Source organism: Nelumbo nucifera, chromosome 5, assembly GCF_055504915.1.
Source record: "Nelumbo nucifera cultivar China Antique chromosome 5, China Antique-T2T, whole genome shotgun sequence".
NCBI classification, from domain to species: Eukaryota; Viridiplantae; Streptophyta; class Magnoliopsida; order Proteales; family Nelumbonaceae; genus Nelumbo; species Nelumbo nucifera.
In genome coordinates, this window is record NC_142653.1 from 84,622,325 (window position 1) to 84,638,204 (window position 15,880).

Genomic DNA, 15,880 nt, shown 5'->3' on the forward strand with positions numbered 1-15,880 from the left:
TGGCTCATTCTTCAGCGGAAGCAGAGTACCAGTCTATGGCCACGAGCACATGTAAGTTAAAATGGCTGAAGGGATTGTTATTGGCTCTTGGAGTGACACATTCGAACCCAATGCAATTATATTGTGATAGTCATGCAGCCTTGCATATTGCAGCAAACCCAGTGTTTCATGAGTGTACGAAACATATTGAAGTCGATTGCCATTTTGTCCGTGATGAGATTCAAAATGGTTGCATTCATCCTGCTTATGTGTCGACTACTGTTCAGTTGGCTGAAATTTTTACAAAGGCATTGGGGTGGAGAGAATTTGAGTATTTTCTCCGCAAGTTGGGCATTCACAATCTGCATGCTCCAACTTGAGGGGGGGGGGTTGTTAGGATTGAATTGGGAGTCTCCAGGATTAGGAGACTCCGCTGAGTTAGGATCGAATTAGGAGTAGGAGTCTCCGTTTTGAGTTTGAGTTCCTATAAACTTAGGAGATTCGATGGCTGTGTATATATATCTAAATCTTCAATGAATGAAAACAAGAAAAAGAAGAAACCAGAAAAACTCTGGTTTTACACCTAATAAAAAATTTGATAATAGATTTGTTTTTCTTTTTTTATTCAATAAAAAGTGTTTTATTTATATTAAAATCCCTTAAAATCCAAAACCAATAAAAGATATAACTATTACTTGAAAAAGTAGAAGATGAACAAAGAAAAAATATTGTATATATATATGTTTATTAAATAAGATATGCTTTTTATTATATAATTTATATTATCAAGTTAGGCTCGAGCTCAGGCCAAGTTGTTTTTTGAGAAAGTCTGAGTTCGAGCCCACTAGCCTAAATTATGTCTAAGCTCGACTTAAAACGGGCTAGGCTGGCCAAACCCGCCAAGCTACCCGACCCGTGAATATGTCTATTCCCAATTAATGGTTAGATAAGTTCTTGTTGTTAGGGATGAAAACAAAACAGATTGGATTCGAATAAGGACATATCCGCATCCGATCTAACACTGTTAATAATCGATTTGTTCGGGTCTCATAAGTATGGGCATTTACTAGAACACCCCCTATAGTTTCACAAATTTACTTAAACCTACCATATAGTTTGCATTTTATTAAAATACCCTTTATAGTTTGCAACCTATTTACTTAATTGACCTTTCATTAAGAAATATTTGTTTTGCCATTTGAATATGGAAAATGTTCACCCATGGTTGTTTATTCCAAAAGTAGCCCTAAATTTAGTGGAAAATGTTCAAGGGTACAGATCCATGGTTATTTATTCCAAAAGTACCCCTAATACTTTTGTATAGAAAACAAAGTTGACCAAATAGAGAAAAATAGAGGGGTTGTCCATGTTTTAGGTAAAAATAATCATTTTCCACTTTCATCTAAAGGAACGGTTAAGTAAATTGATTGCAAATTATAAGGGATGTTTTAGTAAAACACAAACTATAGGGTAGGCTTTAGTAAATTCATAAAACTGAAGGGGGTGTTTTAGTAAATGACCCATTCAAATTCAAATCTAATGAAAAAGTCAGATTTTCGTATCTTATGCGATTCGATTAAACTTATTAAAAAATAAAAAATTATTAAAAGAAGAATCAAATATAATAATTAAAAAAGAAAAATAAAAAATACAAGTATCTTTTCAACTATTTTCATTAGGGCTGTTCACGGGTCAGGTTGGGTCGGTTTACTAAGGTTTTTTCAACTGACTCGACCTGGTCGGGTTACCTAAACTTGAAACTGAAACCGGCCCAGTGTTAAGCAAATTTGACCTGGTCGATTTGAGTCGACTTGGGTCGGTTTTGGCTCTAAGTTCAACCAAGCTTGACAGAAACTCAACTGCAATAATGGGGGTGAACCAAGTTAGAAAATTAGAATAGAAGTTATCAATAAAATAGAAAGTCAAACTTTATTAGAGAAAGAAGACTGGAATTTGTATATTTCAAGAAACATTATAATCTAAGTAAAAAATGACACATAATTCTAATTGTAATTGGTTGCCTATTTGGTGTAAAAGACCATAGAAAATAGGATCTTTTGATTATTTTCTTTAAACTTTTCCAAAAAAATTCCTTGTCTAGTTGTCTTACAATACTGCCATTAATGTTATTCCTAACTAGAAGACTAGAAATTAAGTTAGGTTGTAATTAGGATAGAGACAACTTAGTTAAGTAGGAACTAAGTAGGTTGTAACTACTAACTAGGAAGTAGGAACTAACTACTAACTACTAAGTTGGTTTAGTTCGGGTCGAAACTGATCCAAACCATCGGTTTATGATGTTTTACAATCCGAAATTGAACGGTGCTGAAGATAACCCGGCCGACTCGGGTTGGGTCGGTCTGGGTTGGTCGGTTTAGTCGGGTTGGGCCTTCTTATGAACAACCCTAATTTTCATGTATTTTATAAAAAAACAATTAATATAAAAAATTTACAAAAATATAACGTAAATAATATATTTATAAATAAATAACATATATGTATTATGTATTTGTATAAACAAATAAATAACATATATATCGGATTAAATCTTACAATCCGGTTCAAAATCCGAACAAGAAAAATCAGAATAATACAAAATAGAACCAATCCGATCCATATGCACCCCTACTTGGTGTGTAACGTCATGAACGTGTTTTATTTAAAGCTTAACGCCCCCGATGGAGGTTCGGACTTGTTTTGTGCATTTATTTATCGGTTCGCAATGGGATATATTCGGGTCGGATCAAACCTGACCCATTGACAGCGCCAATTATTAGGCTATTACTTTATTAGCCCTCCAAGTTTCGGACCTTAAGTTAATAATATTAATTCATGCACCCGGAACCTTGAAACTTACTTTTACCAATCTGGAATTTGGCAATGTGGTGGATCTTTGAGCATGAACCAATTTGCCTCGTGGAAAGTTGTATAGGTATCGTCTAAACCGACTAAACGACCCGAACCGACCAGCAGCCCATCATCATCTATAACTATTCATTATTCACATGGAGTGAAAAATAACAAATATAAAAAAAGGGGGCTGTCATTCAAATTGGATTTTGAAACCAGATCGGACGCCAAACTACTTGAAATCCGACCTAATTATCTCTGCACTTTTTAGGACCTCCCTTTCGGACACTCCGAACTTCTTACAGTTGCACTCTCGTCTTCTCCGTTTCAACTTTCAACGCGTGAGGGAGAGAGATAGAGGGACTGCCCCTTCCTTCTTCGGTTCTTAGTATCTTAAGGTTTATTGAGATTGTTTCAGAGAAAACCCTAGCCAGATATTTTTTTTTCGTTTTAGGGTTTATCTTACGGTGTTGGCTTCTAGGGTTTATGAGAAAAACCAGAGTTCGGGATCTTGTGTTTCAGCAACAAACCGATGGTTTCGTTCACCTGTGCTTGGTTTTGAGATGCAATTTCGCTCTCCTATAGTTGAATTTCTAGGGTTTTCGCGATGGACGGAAGGAGGATTTCCGTCAGCCCTCGCCCTTGCTGCAATCGCCGGATTGTGGCTCGGAAACGTCAGCGCGTCGATGGCTTCGTCAACAGTGTGAAAAAGCTTCAGAGAAGGGAAATTTGTTCACGGCGTGATCGTGCTTTCAGTATGAGCAATGCCCAAGAACGGTTCCGGAATATCCGGTTGCAGGTTTATTTTTTTCGCTGTTTGTGCTCTTCGATTTTTTCTTCTTACGCCTTTGCAGCTTGTGTGCCTATTAGTGCTTTATTTCTCTGTTTCTTCCTGCGCTTTTGGGCTAGAATGTTTGGTATTAAGCATGGTATATGTTTTTGTGGAGAAGTTTCCTACTATGCTTATTTGACTTCATTAGAGCATGGGTTAAAAGCTAGAGCGTTTAAGGGGTGGCTGCAATTTACTTAATCTCTTGAGCTGGTCTAGTTTTCTTGGGATCATCTGATACGGTTTACCTGATGTTTTGGTATATATTTCAATACTTGCCTCAGCAAAATAGGGAAATACATTCTACATTTAAATGCATACATTTTACAAACAAGCTTTGGATGCTTCACCGCTTGACATATAAGACAAAATTGACTCCCCCTCTTTATCAACCTGCATAGCACGTGCTACCTGATAGTTGCAGTAAACTTAGAGAATTTGGTTACTTGAGCAGCCATGCTTGAAGTTTCTTGTTTTATGTCGTTTAATTTCAAATTACTTGGTCATTATATATGGAAAGCTTCTATCTTCTTAAGTCCATAGTAGGGCGTTATATTGCCAAGAGTTAAAAATTTATTGGAATCTTTGAAATGTTGATGATACATGAATTGGTATAAAATGGTGAACAAATAGGATACTAATACAGTACAGACAGAAAGAAGAAAAAGGAAAGCAATGTTGAGATGGAGAAATGATTGATAAAATAAGAAAATTAAAAACAGATTTTGCCTTTTTGATTATTAGTGCAAGCAGGCTACAATGTGACCACACATGGTTATTTTGTTGGCGACATAGAATAGAGACATTAAAGATGGATCCTTCCTGTACATGGTGAGAGGACTATATCAGCAACAGTTCAGAGTTATTCAAGGAAGCAATTCGGCTTTAAAATGTTAATTTTTTTGAATTGCAAGTAGGAGATGGAATAGGAAAGCTGAGTAAACTACTGGAAGAAATTTCTTTCTTATGGCCAACCCTGCTGATTATTAATGCAACTTTGAAGAGTTTTAAGCAGTGTGCAGTTGAATGCAACTCTATGGCTATCCATGCTGAACCAGAAAGTGTGGTAGTTGGTGTAGGGTTCTGAGTTGGTTCTTGGGCTGCCTGGCTCAGCAGGTTGGAATATACCTTTTTTTGGATGATGGTAGAAATAGGCTTTATTAATCTCAGAAGATTGGGCCTTGCATTTTGTTTTGATGGGGGGGGGGTCTTGGAATGAGGAATGAGGAAATTTCATATTCAAGGAGATTCAGCTGTCATTATAGGGGTACCATTGAGGAGATGAGGTATAGCTAAAACTATTCAGATATCAGTACCCAATTTGGCAATCAATTAACTACAAGAAGTTTGCATCAATCGTGTTAGTCTCTCCAATCTGAGCATGTAAGAACACCTGTTCCAGTTACATTAAAGAAATCCTATCATTCTATCAGGATGAGTGGGGTAGGGCACTGCATTTATGCTTGAGAGATTGTGTTTTGGTTTCCTTTAACTACCAGAAGAGAACTGAAATAAAGCTGCAGAGAAATATTAACATGTGGTTGGGTATAGACGTGCTAATTTTTGAAGTTCAAATCGTTTACAATTTGTGAGGTCAATCAATTGATATAAGGCTTTGTTATGCCTCTAACACAACTCTCTAAGCATTTACTAGGTGATTTTTCATAGACATGGTAAATTGGTGATTTTTGTGGGAGGGGGTTGGGGGAGGGTTGCACCCTGTTGCATAGCCCATTTGCCTACCAAAAACAGTAAGTTTGCTGTTCTTTCATCAGTTAACCATATGGGGCATTGCACAATGCACATTGCTTTTAACAACCACCTAGGATGCCCCATATGGTTTAACTGATGAAAGATCAGCAAACTTACTGTTTTTGGTAGGCACATGGTTCAACAACCACCCAGGATGCACTCCATTCCTTTTAGGTCATGTACTCATTGCCAGGATTCTTTTCAAAAGTTTTGGAAAGCTGGATCAAGTGTTTAAATTTTATATAGACATGATACTTTTTTGATTTTATCAATGAAAAAAGCCTGTGTTTTCCTTACATGGGTCATCATATTATCTGTTTGATCATAGAAACTCCATTGGCTTTGACCCAGATTGGGGAATTAGGAGATAACTGAGTGATTTGGAAGAATTAGAATAAGCATGGTAAAGATACAGAAGACAAAGGATAACACACTTAAACTACTTGATTGACTGGGCATTTATGATTTCCAAGGGCTGACTAGATCAGCATTTTGTGCTTTTTAGTTTTTTTGGTACACCAGACCAAGTAAAGCTTTTATTTGTTGTAATAATATTTCACATTTACTGTTTCCAATAAAAAATCACATTCCACATTATAGCATAAATATGAAACTGCATAGTTGTTTTTTCAAGTTCAATACACCTTTTTTTTTTCTATCTGACCAATAAACACCAACTAAGATGGTGTTTCTGGCTAAGTATTTAGAGCATTTTACTTCTATTATTATTTTTGACCATTTTATTACTAAAAGTTTTTCTACAATAAAGATGTGACATCTCAGAATATTTTTCTGGTTTTCACTTTTCAATTTGTCACACCAAAGTTGATATTCACCCACTGCTTGAAGTTCTAGTCATGCAATTATCATTACTGTTTCGGCATATGGGGATTGCTAAATGTGTTTTGTCACTGTTTTTGCATAGATGCTGATGTGTTAAGCTCATACAATGAGACAGTCATAAAATGCAGCTCTGATAGATGACATCAAAAACATTTCCTGGTGGAAATATGTTATGAGCAAGGATTAAAATATTGATATGATATGCCGATATTGTATCCATATTGTTGCATTTAGATATACATGGATACGCCGATACATAAACTTTTTAAAAGTTTTGAAACTTTGGTGATTAATCCCATCCCTATAATCCTATTAAAATGAAAAAAACTAAAAATAAAAACTTGAGTGTTGGGCACACCGATATGTGCTGATACCAAATTTTGGTACTGGGTTGTATCACAATATTTTAATCCTTAGTCATGAGCCTGAATTTCAGACTCCTGTATCGGCTTAATTTTTCATACATGTTAGACCGGGGGGGGAGGGAATTCAAATTTCATCATGATTTCTTTTTCCTCACTTTCCTGTCACACGGAATGCTTGCTTTGTACCATACTTTCTTTAATATATATCGAGTAATCCACGTACCTACCGCTATTCTTGCAATGAAATCTTGCATTTTTTGGTATTAGGAGGAATATGATACTCATGATCCCAAGGGACATAATACCATGGTGCTACCTTTTCTGAAGAAGAGATCAAAGATCATTGAGATAGTGGCAGCCCGTGACATTGTTTTTGCCCTTGCACAGTCTGGTGTATGTGCCGCATTTAGTAGAGGTAGTTTCAATTATTTCTGTCATGCTTTGGTTATAATTTGGAATGGCTTGCATTACCAGTTGCTCACTGTTTTTTTTTTTTTTTTTTTTTTTAATTTTCTTGATACAGAGACAAATCAAAGAATATGCTTTTTGAATGTGAGCCCTGATGAAGTCATTCGTAGCTTGTTTTATAACAAGAACAATGACTCGCTTATCACAGTTTCGGTTTATGCTTCAGACAACTTCAGCTCTTTGAAGTGTAGAACCACAAGGATCGAGTACGATCTCTCTCTCTCTCTCTCTCTCTTTTGTGTGCGCTCACTCGCTTGCTCCATATATATAGGTTATTTTTATTTTCTTTACATTTTCTCTTTTTCATTTTTTTTCTAACCAGTAATTCACCAATATAAATGGTCTAGGTATATCCGGAGAGGTAAGCCAGATGCTGGATTTGCCCTTTTTGAGTCAGAGTCATTGAAGTGGCCTGGGTTTGTAGAATTTGATGATGTAAATGGAAAAGTTCTTACGTATTCTGCACAAGACAGGTATTCTTAGAACCTTTGTAATGTGCTCTCTCATAAATCAATTATGCACATGCCAATTCTTGATTCTGACATTTTGTTTTTCTTATTAGCATATACAAGGTGTTCGACTTGAAAAACTACACAATGTTATACTCTATATCTGACAGAAATGTACAAGAAATAAAGATTAGGTACTCTCTCCTCCCCACCCTCCACATGCATACACACAAAAACATTTTTGTGCACTTGATTTCTCTTTCATCATTCTCTTTTCCCATGTAAAGCATTTTCTATGTAGTTTATGCTTTTGAAGTTAAAACCTAAGTTTCTTTTTTTAAAAAAGGAGAAACTGGGTTAGTCATACTCCAAAAATGTTTTGAAATGTATTGACAGAACTTAGGGGCCATTGCTTGGTATAATGGTAAAATATTGGTTTAACAAGCATGACAACATGTGTTATAGTGTAAGAAATTAGGTGGTTCAAATGGTACTCAAGAGACATGCAACTAGAAATAAAATGGGTAAAAAGGTTGGCCAACAGTTTGGCTGATGATTTGGATAAACTGGGGGTTAATAGACACATTTTTTTGGGTTCACAACCTCTTGTTGCACTTCTCTTTCCTAATTAATGAATGGATCTTTTCTTTGTTGCTGATAAAAGAAAAACATGTGTTACAGTCTAAGAACAGCCACCTTGTGCAAAAAAAAAGTCCAAAGGTTATGTTTGTATCCAGTCACTTGATTTCTAAAGGAATGGAGGGACCCATTCAATGCTCCCTGTGCAATGATGAAGGAGAATCAGTTCACCACCTATTAATTCATTGCAAAGTCTCCTAGAGTATTTGGGTGTACAGTGTACTTTCTTCAACTATTTGGAATCCTTTGAGTGTTTCCAAGGGACCTCAGCTCTCTTATATCAGTCTGGTCTTTGTGTGGCCTAAGCAAAAGAGGAGTAATATTATGAAAACTGGTTCCTTGTAGTATGTTGGGGAAGCCAAAGATAAGGAGGGATTAACTGGAAGTATGGAAAGATAGTTAGCTTCTTGATCCATGGTTGTAAGGATCTTCTTATAGCAGCCACTCTTGTTTGCCCTTTTTTTAATCATTTTGTGCAGTATTCTCCAATGCCCTATACATGATAATAAAATTTTATTTTCACCTTTCTGAGATAGTCTTGTGTAATGTAGCTGTCCATGGGGACAAGACAACCTTGGAAGGTAAATGAACTCAGCTGATACCAATCTAGTATCGTTCTTATTTGGTTGAAAGTGACATTGTTGAATCTCTTCAATCAGTAGTGCCATCTCTTTGGATTCCAATCTTGTATGTTGTGTTGTAAATCTGCAGACCAAACAAATCTGCCTACCCGAAATGTCATTAGCAGTCTTGTATTGTTCTTTGTTTTGTGCCAAATCCAAATTGAAGATAATGAGTTAAGTGTCTCATGAAGGCCTTACTCCAAGCCCAAGTTTCCTTCCAGAAATATGTTTCCATCCCCAGTGTAAAGGTATACATTGTGAGAACTTTTTTTGAATTCTTGTGATTTTTTCCCAAAGGGTAGATCAGTAAGTTTTATGGATTGGACCTGTTTCCCAATCAGGGTCAGGCTTCCATTTTGTTTTGAATTACATTTCTGCACAAGGCAATTTAATTGCTATCTTTGTTCCCTTCTTTGTAATAAACTAGCTACTATATTATCCTTTTAGTTTTTACCAGAATAGAGGTTCCACCCCTCCCATTTTTTTGTAATTAAACACATCCGTACACACACTCTTTCATATTTATGTTGCATTCAATAGAATGGGGGCTCCATTCATTTTACCATTCTTGATTTTTATCAAACATACAAATGCATTTTCTCTGATCTCCCTCTTGCATTAACAGAATTGGATTCCTCTCCCTAAACTTAGGCATTCTTGATATAATGGTAAAATGTTGTGACGAGTTTAAGAACATGGCTTTGGGCCTCAGACTGGCCACTTTTGTATAAAAAATGCTGGATGTTGGGTTCTTAACCAGTCCACTCCTTCCAATACTCTGAGGTTCTTAACCAGTCCACTCCTTCCAATACTATGAGGTTCTTAACCAGTCCACTCCTTCTAATACTCTGCATGGTCAGGACCAATTTTGGGAAATGGCCTTTTTATGCTATTTGATGTTGCTTTCATTGCACTGTTGATGTTTGATTCTTTCATCTTACATCACTTTTTGTGTGTGCTAATTGATACTTAAACTAGGGAAACAAGCTATTTTTTTTTTCTGTTTGATAACAAACATAATTTTATTACTTTATTTAAAAAAAATATATATATTGATTACAATGCTAATGTGCCTAGTGTCCTTTTTAAGTTCGCATTGACTAGCTTATGCCTTAAATATTTCATTCACTTGATGCAATTCCCCAATACGTTTGACTACCCCTGATTTTGCCAAACCATCAGCTATGTGATTAGTTCAGTTGATCTTGGTGTCTACCTATATTGAACTCCAATCTTCAATGACAGCTTTGCAATCTCCATCGATATATGACTATATTTCTATGAACTCCCTATGTTGTTCTTAACGTGGGCCACTATAACCTTTGAGTCTCTTTTGGCTTGCAAATCCTTGGTATCAAGAGATTTAGCCAACCTTATTCCATGCAACAGTGTCAACAACTATGCTCTTATAGAATCACTATCTCCTATTTGGTCCAGAACATATTGCTTGAAAATGTCCTTCCCACTTTCTGAAAACATTTCCAATTCCCAATGGCCTCAGATTCCTTAAGCTGTGTCCATCAAAATATAATTTGATTATATTTGGGAGGTTTCCACGTCAATGTTTGCCCAGGCTGTACTGAAGAAGAGGGCACAAGCAGCCAATTTCTGCATGTAATCCATTGTGAATTGTTTGGAAGATCCAGTCTTTAGCCAATGACCTCCAATGTTGTTATCTCTAACTTCTTCATTACTCCTTGATGCATTTTTAAAAATCCTCGTGTTTCTTTCTTCCCAAATGCACCAAAGAATGGATGCACCTACAACCAAATAAAGAGAAGGTGAAAAAAGGAGGGTTTGAAAAGGCTCTGTAGATCCAAGGGGTGGGGTGGGGTGGGGAGTGCCTACAATCAAATAAAGAGAAGAAAAACTCCCAAATGTTATTAGCACAATGACAGGGAATTAGTAGATGGGAAATGGTCTCACTACTTGCCTTACAGAAAAAAAGCAAATATGAGGAGATGAAGTCCAGAAGGAACTTCTCTTTTTAAAGTGTCTAGTAAGTTTTGTGAAGTAATTGGTAATAACTGAACTTGCAAATGCTCCTAGGCAAGAATACCTGATCGGTGAACTAAAATTATGTAAATTATTGTTTATTGCAGGTTCAATAACACTTCAAAAGACAAAAGTGAAAACATTGGAGGCTGAAGCTACAACTGTACATAGAAGGAAATTGAAAGAATTAAAATTATATATTTCTCTAAATTTTATCTAAAGGGTCATTACCCAATGATGGTCCCGGCTGGGTCTTGGGAGGAATAGATTGGATATGGACCTTAACATTCTTTTTTTTGTTTTTTTGTTTTTTTTTTTGGCACCAAGCTGCGTTTGTTTGCGGTATAAACATCATCTAAAGGGTCATTACCCAATGATGGTCCCGGCTGGGTCTTGGGAGGAATAGATTGGATATGGACCTTAACATTCTTTTTTTGTTTTTGGCACCAAGCTGCGTTTGTTTGCGGTATAAACATCATCGATGTAAAACTCCATCGATGAGTTGCACACCAAACTATTTGAAATTTCTTGAACTGTTGAAAAATGTGAGCCATAAGGCTCCTAGGTTAACCATTTTCTCAATAAAAAATGGAAAATGTACTGAGTATTTTTTTTGATGAATTACAGAGAGTATTTTTATATTATATCATTTAATACAATGAATAATATTATGAATTGTAAACAAGGAATGAGAATGATAAAAGCTTTATAGAAAGTTAATTATATTCTTATAGACCATATAATAACTACAAAGTAATCCCATCGCCATCGGGGTTGGGGGGTTAAGGGAGGTGGATGAGCTACCCTTGTTGTGTAGTCCCATGAAGCAAAAAATATATTAACTACTAAGTTCTAAATGTCAAAGAACCTTTCTCAATGTGTTGAAGTATAGATATGTCATAAATACGTATATTAGTTATTTGTAGACCTGTTCATGGGTCGGGTTGGGCCAAGCTTTGTGTTTGTATCAACGGAATACATTCAGGCCTGAGCCCTGAGCCCAGCTCGACCCTCATATAAAGCTTGAAGCTTGGGCCTGAGTCTGAGTCTGAGCCCGACCAGAAATTTAAAAACAGATTTTTTCTTTTCTATTCAATAAAAGGTGTTTTATTTATATTGAAAGCCCTTGAAACCCAAAAATAAGAAAAGATCTCACTATTAGTTGAAAAAAAGAGAAGAGGAACAAAGAAAAAAAATATTGTAGTCTGAGTCTGAGCCCGACCAGAAATTTAAAAACAGATTTTTTCTTTTTTTATTCAATAAAAAGTGTTTTATTTATATTGAAAGCCCTTGAAACCCAAAAATAAGAAAAGATCTCACTATTAGTTGAAAAAAGAAAAAAAATATTGTATATATATTATTAAATAATTTTTTTTATTATATAATATATATTATCAAGTTGGTCTTGGGATAGGGCTGGGCTTTTTTGAGAAAGCCCGAGCCCAAGCCCACGTGGCTAAAATCATGTCCAAGCCCGACTTAGAATAGGCCGGTCCGGGATGGTCCGTTGGGCTACCCGGCCCATGAACAGGTGTAGTTATTTGAAATACTATATGAAATTCGAAGTGTGTTGAGATGTTTACCTTCAGCTTTGCCTTGAGGAATGAATGATGTTTAACATCTTATTAGTTATTTGAAATAATGCATTTGGGAAACAATAAAGAAATTGAAAGTTGGGCATGCTTGAATACGTTTTATATGCTATTTTTTGTTTTGTTTTTGCATTTTCACTTTCAATATGTTTTATATGTTATGTTTATGCATTTTGATTTGAGCTAAATAGGCTTTTTAAAACATTGTTTAAAATTAAAGCTTGATTTTTAATTGATTCTATTTTTAATATTTTCTTAATTTATTTTGATTTTCTTACTTTTTTTGTTTTTTTGCAATTTATTATTATTATTATTTTAAATCTTGTGCCTTGGTTCAAAAAGGTGTGCTCCTCGCCTTGGCCTTGTGCTTTTAAAACACTGATCTATCTGGTGGGATTTTGGGAGGGATGGACTGGATTTGAACCTAAATTTTGGCACAGATTTTTTTCCCCACAAAATGGACACTCCCGGACTTGAACCAGTGTTCTCATGCTTATCAGTTTTACCATTACACCAAGCAATGCCTTCTATAGTTTGTTTTGATGTAAAGGAATTTTTTGTTGGATTGGTAATTGGTGGTTGGATGTTTTTTTGATACATGCTTAATCGTGTAATTTGTCATATATTCATTTCCAGGTTTGCATGTGTTCCTTTCTTTCTTTTCTTTGAGCTGCTTTGTATGGTCATCATGGGTTAGATAGGTTGGTATATGTTAATTTCTTGCATGTGATTTTGCATGCTTATTATTTCATATATTGTTTTTGTTTCAGTCCAGGAATAATGTTGTTGATATTCACAAGAGCCAGTGGCCATGTCCCTCTCAAGATTCTATCAATAGAGGATGGCACTGTTCTTAAGGCCTTCAACCATCTTCTTCATCGAAATAAGAAGGTGGATTTCATAGAGCAGTTCAATGAAAAGCTTCTTGTCAAGCAAGAAAATGAAAACCTTCAGATTCTTGATGTAAGATTTTCGTTGTTATTTCAGTGTTGAGAATAGTAAATCTAATTAATAAACTTACATTCCTTCCGTAATAACTTCTTGGTTTTGTTTTAGGTTCGTACTTCTGAGCTAACAGAAGTTAGCAGAACCGAATTCATGACTCCATCAGCATTTATCTTCTTATATGAAAATCAATTGTTCTTGACATTTCGAAATCGGACTGTGGCTGTTTGGAACTTCCGTGGGGAGCTTGTAACTTCGTTTGAGGATCATTTGTTATGGCATCCTGACTGCAATACAAACAACATCTATATCACAAGTGACCAGGACCTTATAATTTCTTATTGCAAGGCTGATTCTGATGATATCTCTGTGGAAAATGGTACCCCCTCACCCTAATCAAAATTTAAGATTAACCATATTATGAATATATCTTTGACAAATATTAATGATTTGTCTTGTATTCATGATGTGCTTATGAAGTTGAAATATTCATTGTGGTTCACATCACCTTAGCTAGTAACTGTTTTAAACCCCCCCCCCCCCCCAAAACACACACACAAGAGAACATACCCCTGTTTTTAGTGTTTATAAAGGACATTTAATACCAAATACTTCTCCCCCTCTACCATATGTTTGCGCATGTGTTAAAACTTCTATTATGGTCTTTGTTGTGGGTTTACCTTAGCCTTTTTTGTTTCTATATTTTGGTCCAAGAGGACCTTGCATCGGGGAGGTCCACTGGAGCTACTTTATTAGATCTATGCAACAAGACTGCTATAAAGGAGATACTTTTCATATGTTTTGTATAGGAGAAGCCTTTTGTGCCATTTGGTAATGGTGTGTTGTCTGTCAAATGACTCAAATCGGGATGAGATGGATGCCATTTGTTCCTTTTATTTTCCGATTTCGTTTTGCATTTTAGCTACCGAGGATACGGTGCTTGCGACTGAACTGCGGCTGCTTTTATTGAATTATATTGTATATACTTAATATAATGGTCCTTTAGGCACCTAGTACGGGGTTGGCATTTTACTCTTTGCTTGTTTTAGTGATTGTTTCTCTTTTTTGGCAGCTGGCTCAATCAACATCAGTAATATTTTGACTGGGAAATGCCTTGCTAAAATACATGCTAGCAACAGCAGTCACAAAGATGAATGTAACAGTAGTGGTGGTAAAAGGAAGCGGTCTTACATCTCCAGGATTAGGAACACAGTTGCTGAAGCATTGGAAGACATTACTGCTCTCTTTTATGATGAAGAACGCAATGAGATCTACACTGGGAACAGGCAGGGTCTTGTTCATGTATGGTCTAACTGAAGATGAAAATGTTGAATTTGTTTCTTTCCAGATCGAATGATTGGTGTCACCACAAGAAGGTTGGTTTCATCGGGCTGGTATCACTGCCGACGAGAAAAATGTATCGTGGCTCTGTATCATTAAGTGTTTCTGTAGATTTGGTTTCCTGAATTTATTTTGTGGGGTTACTGCGTGTGAATCAATCAAATTTGTTGTGTTGTAGTCCATCACTAGTGTTTAGGCCATCTATTGTATCTGACATCTGTTAGCCAAGACAACCAAGTGTTGCCCGGTTGAGTTGCCACCAGGCTTTTTCTGAGTGGTTTCCATTGGATGGATCAGGGGGTTGTTCCAATACCCCGCTGCATCTAACCTTGTTCACCGTAATGGGCACGGTGGACAAAGGGTTTTTTTTTTTTCTCCACCTTCGTATCATACGCGGCAACACTCGATCAAAGTCTTGGCATTATATTGTTTATATTTTAACGTTTATTTATTCTTAAAACTTTTTGTCCACAAGGATTTCTATCCAGTGGTGTTTTTATTTAAGGGCTGTTATTTGTACCATTATGTTTCTTCTTGTTCTTGGTTTCTTTTCTTGCTCCATTTTCAAAATTCACATAAAGGAAATCTGGTGTAGGAACTGAACCCTTTGCCCTTTGTTATATATTTATTTAATTTTGATGGATACCAGATCCCTTTGCCTTTGGAGTCGGCGTCTGATTTCTTCAACTTTGCTGCAATTATTTTATGTTTCTCGTTTCAAGGCCATGGGAAATGATCGGTATTTTCTGTCGTTTGAGTTTGATATCAGCTAAAGATGTTGAAATGAAACGCTTATCACCTTCTCAAATAGCGATTAAAGATTTTAAGGATGTTGTGTTCCTTAAAAATGGCAGAAACAGAAGTTCCTAGAAGATTATTTTGTTATTTAATTATTTTAATAACGATATGACAAAGCAACAAGTCCTTGAGTTCAGCAACTTAAGCCGTTGTCAAACGTCTCCTGACAGTGGACTGTTTAACAAAATTAGTCGTGCATTGGACCAGTTGGATCTTAAAACCAATTGATGCTTGCAGCCTAACGGTCAAGGTTCAAAATATCGATACACCCAATATGCTGGTAGGGGTGTATTGGCGTCTTGATTCTTTTTTTTTTTTTCAAAATTGGTTCAGGGGAGCCGGTCTAGGACCCCTCCATCCCCTGAATCGGTCAGACCCCTGATATATCCATTGTAGGGGCATATTGGAAGGG

The 15,880-nt window shown here is 36.1% G+C and overlaps 1 protein-coding gene across 1 annotated transcript; it reads left to right on the plus strand.

The window, feature by feature from the left end:
• Nucleotides 1-3,014: 3,014 nt before the first annotated feature.
• LOC104612947 (Transducin/WD40 repeat-like superfamily protein) lies at nt 3,015-15,192 on the plus strand. The gene is made up of 8 exons (XM_010280613.3): nt 3,015-3,628; nt 6,886-7,033; nt 7,142-7,292; nt 7,434-7,559; nt 7,649-7,729; nt 13,155-13,347; nt 13,441-13,708; nt 14,402-15,192. Exons 1-8 carry the CDS (start codon nt 3,437-3,439, stop codon nt 14,644-14,646), a joined length of 1,404 nt encoding a protein of 467 aa, XP_010278915.1. The 5' UTR covers nt 3,015-3,436; the 3' UTR covers nt 14,647-15,192.
• Nucleotides 15,193-15,880: the final 688 nt, after the last annotated feature.